This window comes from Scomber scombrus, chromosome 24, assembly GCF_963691925.1.
Source record: "Scomber scombrus chromosome 24, fScoSco1.1, whole genome shotgun sequence".
In the NCBI taxonomy this organism is placed as follows: Eukaryota; Metazoa; Chordata; class Actinopteri; order Scombriformes; family Scombridae; genus Scomber; species Scomber scombrus.
Genome location: NC_084993.1, coordinates 1,708,870 through 1,714,981, shown reverse-complemented (window position 1 = coordinate 1,714,981; position 6,112 = coordinate 1,708,870). Strand labels below are relative to the sequence as shown.

The window sequence follows — 6,112 nt, the reverse complement described above, 5'->3', positions numbered from 1 at the left end:
ACAAACCAAACCACATTCTCAACATTTATGACCACAAACAATCGTCTCTTTATGTTTTTAATATTTGTGTTTCTAAAGTTGTCGTATTTAAGTTGTATGACGAGCCGGGTTTGTAATGAATTATCATCACGTGTGTTTTAAAGATAATATTTTATAGTAATTTATTGTAGCCTATTTGAAAGAAAAAAAACATATACAGACAAAAGTAATTTAATAATTTCACTACATGATGTACTTTTTTTGTTTTCTAATGAAATGAAAATGCTTATAAATCTGTTTTTAGGTTAATATCCAAGTTTTGAAAAGTGTCATCATCACCTTGTCAAACAAAGATATATAAGATGTATTTTCCTGCTTTTATGACAAACCGCGTCTTCCTTTTGTGTGTAGATCCTATAAGAGTAGAGTTGAAGTGGATCTCTTTTTAAATGAAGATAGAATAAGACGATGCTGAGTCATTCCAGCAGCACAGACGTTGTTCCTCCTTCTTTTGATACACACACACACATGCACACACACACACATGCACACACACACATGCACACACACACATGCACACACACACATGCACACACACACTTTCCTTCCTTCCTTCCTTCATGTATTCTTTTCCTTCCTTCCTTCCTTCATGTCTTCTTTTCCTTCCTTCCTTGATGTCTTCTTTTCCTTCCTTCCTTCCTTCCTTCCTTCCTTCCTTCTTCATGTCTTCTTTTACTTCCTTCCTTGATGTCTTCTTTTCCTTCCTTCCTTCCTTCCTTCCTTCCTTCCTTCCTTCCTTCCTTCCTTCCTTCCTTCCTTCCTTCCTTCCTTCATGTCTTCTTTTCTTTCCTTCCTTCCTTCATGTCTTATTGTCCTTCCTTATTTCCTTCCTTCCTTCCTTCTTCATGTCTTCTTTTCCTTCCTTCCCCCCTTCCTTCCTTACTTACTTCCTTCCTCCCTTCCTTCCTACCTTCCTTCCTTCCTTCCTTTCTTCATCTGGTTTTAGCAGCTGCAGGTCTGATCTCACTTGTCTGAAGGTAAAAAAAAAAACTTCTTATAAAGACGATGCTGAGTCATTCCTGCAGCACAGACGTTTGTTCCTACAGTACTTCTTCTTTTTTTCATTCACACACACACACACACACACACACACACACACACACACAGACACACACACACACACACACGCGGTGCTTTTTTAGATGAAGCTCCCATCCAAAGATCTTCCTGGACTGAGGTGCAGCTGGAGGTTAAACTAAAACGTTAGCACTTTACTTTCTGCTTTGCTTTGACCCTTATTCTCTGCATGTATCTGAAGACTCGCTTCCCATCGCTGCACCCTTCACCTTCACCTCCCATCGCTGCACCCTTCACCTCCCACGGACTGACGAGGGTGCAGCAGGGCAACGTGCACCCCTCACACCTCATGTATGCAGATGCCGTGCGCTTTTTCACACACTTGAAAAGCAATAAAATGATTAAGCTTAAAAGATTTCATGTGTTTCTGTTTTTTCATTGTATTTAATCCTTCCTTCCTTCATGTCTTCTTTTCCTTACTTCCTTCCTTCCTTCCTTCATGCCTTATTTTCCTTCCTTCCTTCCTTCCTTCCTTCCTTCCTTCATTCATTTCTTCTTTTCCTTCCTTCCTTCCTTCATGTCCTTCCTCCCTCCCTCCCTTCCTTCCTTCGTCTTCTTTTCCTTCCTTCCTTCTTTTCCTTCATTCATTCCTTCCTTTCTTCCTTCGTCTTCTTTTCCTTCCTTCTTTTCTTTCCTTCCTTCCTTCCTTCATTTCTTCCTTTATGTATTTTTTTCCTTCCTTCCTTCCTTTCTTCCTTCATGTCTTCTTCTCCTTCCTTCCTTCCTTCCTTCCTTTCTTCTTTAATGTCTTCTTTTCCTTCCTTCCTTCTTTTCCTTCATTCATTCCTTCCTTTCTTCCTTCATGTCTTCTTTTCCTTCCTTCTTTTCTTTCCTTCCTTCCTTCCTTCCTTCATTTCTTCCTTTATGTATTTTTTTTCCTTCCTTCCTTCCTTCCTTCCTTCCTTTCTTCCTTCATGTCTTCTTCTCCTTCCTTCCTTCCTTCCTTCCTTCCTTCCTTCCTTCCTTCCTTCCTCCATCTAGTTTTTCATTATATTTAATAACTTAGCAGGTGCAGGTCTGATGTCTGAAGGTAAAAAAAATAGTAAGTATTTGTTTTGTTCTCACTTTTGTTCTTTAATATTGTCAAATTTAAACATTTTTTAAGTGGAGGCTTTAAATAAACCCCTTCAGGTTTCCTGCCTCTCCCTGCTTTCTATATTATGTCATTTTTTTGGTGTAAATTTTAACTTTAACACTTAGTGAGCAGTTCTTGCATAATACTAGTCTTATGTGTCCATCACCAAATAATCAAAGTACAGTGTGTGAACCTGCTAATATTCTCACTTTGTAATGTTTTTATATATAAAACATTTAATTTACACCTAAAAAGTTCTGTCATTAAGACTAAAACAGGCCTGTTTTTAATTTATAATATGATGAAAAAAGTTAAATACAGATTTTTTTTATCAGTATCTTGAATGAACCTTTGATTTAGACGATCAACAATACTGATAAGATCTTAAACTCTGAGTATATCTTCAGTTGTTGGCCTTGACCTTGTCATTGAAATCATCATAAAATCATCAACAGTTTCCATTGAACAGCGCTAGTTAAAAAAAAAAAAAGAAAAGTGGATACTTGGTGGCGACCTTTGAAACAGCTGAGAGTCGTAGTGTTTGCTTTGGTTGGGCAGGTGGAGCAGAAAGAGAGAGAGAGGTTGTTAGATCTGATCCAAGACCTGCAGAATATAAAGGATTCATTATAACTCATCATGCTATGTATCATGAGACAGTTACAGCTTTTCTTTTCTCTCAGGATTGAGCTTGAACTCATATTTTCTCTTCAGCAGCTGTTACGTAATCACACACAGAACAGACAGCCTTCAGTTTCCTGTTTAGTTTGTGATCTTTGACCTATTTTCATCTATTGTTCAGCTCAGAATTACGAGCAGTAAAGTAACAAAGACTCAGACTTTTATAGCTTTCTGCTGATGTTGTAACCGTCATTCAGCAGGTTTACTGTACTTTATTTCTAAAGTATATTGTGAGGCTTTTTCCACATCAGTTTCCAGGCTGGATATTTTATCACATGGTGGAAACATTGACGTTTCTTCTGTATTGTAAAAAAAAAAAGTTATTTTAGCTGAATACACTGTTAAAAACAAGATATATCTATACTACCTCACTGCACATAAAGGGGGAAAGACTTGAGTCCTCATTATTCAGTAACATTGGTGTTTCCTTTATTTGCAGTAGATTAGCATTTAGATGTCATTCAAGGCAAAACCTGATTAAACTACTCTTTATTTAATTTAATTTAATTTTTATTTATCATTTTATTTAATTTTTATTTATTATTATTTTATTTTATTTTATTCTATTTTATTTTTATGTATTATTATTTTATTTTATTTATTTTTCAAATCTTTTTATTTATTTATTTTATTTTAATTTATTATTATTATATTATTTTATTTATTTTTTAATTTTATTTATTTTATTTATATTTCTTTTATTTCATTTCATTTTTATTTGTTTTTATTTATTATTAAATCATAAAAATAACCTAAACCTGCAGACAAGTATTTTTTTTAAATGATTTTTGATGTACAAACACACACTTATTCCACATTTTCATCATTTTTTCTGATGTAGTTTGTTTTCACGTTTTTTCAGTGTATCCACATTTAATTTTCATATTATAAAACTTCTCGTAGGTTGTTGATACATTTGTGATAAAACACATTTTAATCTCTTTTAATGTAGATTTGCAAGTTTTCCCAGCAGAACTACATTTTCTTCTGCAACAGGAAGAACATTTCCAGTAAAAATCAAAGGAAAGGATAACATGATGACTAACATGCTCGGAAAATGAGAGTCATGTCAATATTATGAGTTAAATTACAGTAAAACATTGCTCTGTCCCTCCATCAGAGCCTATATACTGTCAATCATTTACAGTCTCACAGACATGACGTGAAACTGTTTCTAGGTTATCAGTCACAGGATGAGGAAGTGTTGTCGTGTGTCTCTGAGTGAAGAACAACTCTCACTGTTGAAGGTTTTCTTTCAGTGTTTTCATCTCTAGAAGAGTCTGCGGACGGCTCAGCTGGTGCTCGACATCCTTCAGACCCGACCGAGCGAAGCAGCATCCAGGTAGGAGACGGAATGAAGAATCTGAATCTATATGTGCTTAAAGATGCTGTGTTTTAAATCATGATTTTTACATTTAAACTGATAAAACTGATAAAAGAATAAGCGGAAATATAAATTCTCTTATATATTCATCAGGTTTTCCGTCATAGTCGTCGGCTTATATTGGGAAAACATATATATAAGCATCACTTCCTTTTATTTCTCACATCTTTAATCTTATTTTTGGATTTTAGTCAAGCTTCCTGTCATGCTAACATTGCTCTCAGTGGTTGAATAATAATAATAAATGGACAATAATTAAGATATCTAATAGTTGAGACGCTGTAATGAGTCATATGACAACTTTTAGATACTTATATTTTTTGAAAATGCTCTTTTTGATATAAAACCTTTGATTATTATAAGTCTGAGTATCAGAAAGTTAAAGTCTTCTGTGGTTTAACTACACATGGAAATACAGTTTAATTAAAATAGTCTATTTCCTACATTCAAGCTGAAAAGCAAAGACAGTTTTTATACTTTAATACTTTAATCTGATTCATATCAAACCAGAAAGGCAGCAGAAAGAGATGAAAGCTCATAAGTTATTATACTTTATTATTTATTGTTGCTTTTATGAAAATCAAACAACAGAAGGTGACTCAACAAACACAGACGCTGTAATGTGTGACAAGCATGTTTGACTCATTTAGAGGAACATAAATCTTTGCCATGAGGCAGGTTGTGCTTTAGTGTCTAAACGAAGAATAACACAAATCACTGCTGACATCAGAGATCCTGCTGGAGACATTTTATGAAGTTGAGTTTCATTTTTGGACAAATGAGGTCTGAATAAGGTCTGTAGAAGTCTGTTAAACATCACATTTAGAGTCAATGAGAAAGAAAAATCCATATTTTATGTTGTCATGGCCTCAAAGAGGAAGGAAAAGCAAAGAAACAGCACTTTCTTGGTGTGACTTACAAAGGGTTAAGCTCACCTGTGTCTGTCTCTGTGCTGCTGCAGGTGTTTTCCAGGTAACCGTGGTGACAGGAGAGGAGACAGAGGAGCGAGCAGAACAAAAACAACAGTGAGATGGCAGCAATGACAGGTGACACCTTCATCCTGGGTTTGATTTTCTAACGATGCATGTTGGGATCAGGACTTCATCATTGCTATGACGTACCTGGCTCACACCGCCAACGCCCAGCTCGCTGCCCTCTGGATGGGCTGCGTGGGCTGGACTTTCACCGCCATGGCCATCGGACTGGTCCAGTGGAGGATTTGGAAGGTGCCTGACAGTGAGGTTATCAGCTCCGGGGTGGCATGGGTGGGTCTCTGGAGGGTCTGCTTCAACAGCCACACCTTGGTGACACCTGGCTTCAAGTATATGCACTGCAAGTACATCGGTTTGACTGATGCCTACACGCCTCCGGAGATCGCATCGGGGCAGGTTCTCATGTTACTGTCGGTGCTGGTGGGGCTCTGTGGGAACGCTGGTGGGGTCTACGCCCTGAGGAACGTCTACTTTGGGTTGGATAAGAACTCGCCAATCCGTTTATTGTTCATCGCTGCTGGATTTTTATGTCTAACAGCAGCTGCAATGTCGCTAATCCCTGTCCTGTGGACTCTGACATCGGTGGTCACCAATCAAACCATCGGTTTCCCGCCTGATTTCCAAATGCCGCCAGAACCTGACTCTCAAAGCGTCGGCTGCGGCATCGTGGTGGGGTTGGTGGGTGCAGTCCTGATGGTGGTCTCTGGGGTTAATTTTTGTAGATATAGATTACCACAGAGGTCTCACGACAGTATACAACCATCTCTGAGCCACGAGGTGCAGCTGGATGGGTCGGCAGCTCAGGGGGCTTTAACGAGCTCCGAGGGCAGAATCAACCCGGCGTTTGAGTCTCATGAACACGTATGA

General features: G+C 37.6%; 1 protein-coding gene across 1 annotated transcript; it reads left to right on the top strand.

The window, feature by feature from the left end:
- The first annotated feature begins 5,365 nt into the window (after positions 1 to 5,365).
- On the top strand, positions 5,366 to 6,112 carry LOC133976312 (claudin-34-like). The gene has a single exon (XM_062414495.1). The coding sequence runs from the start codon at positions 5,366 to 5,368 to the stop codon at positions 6,110 to 6,112; it is 747 nt and encodes a 248-aa protein (XP_062270479.1).

Coding starts and splice junctions, on each gene's coding strand:
- LOC133976312 (XM_062414495.1), top strand. CDS start 5,366: ATGACGTACCTGGCTCACACCGCCAACGCCCAGCTCGCTGCCCTCTGG.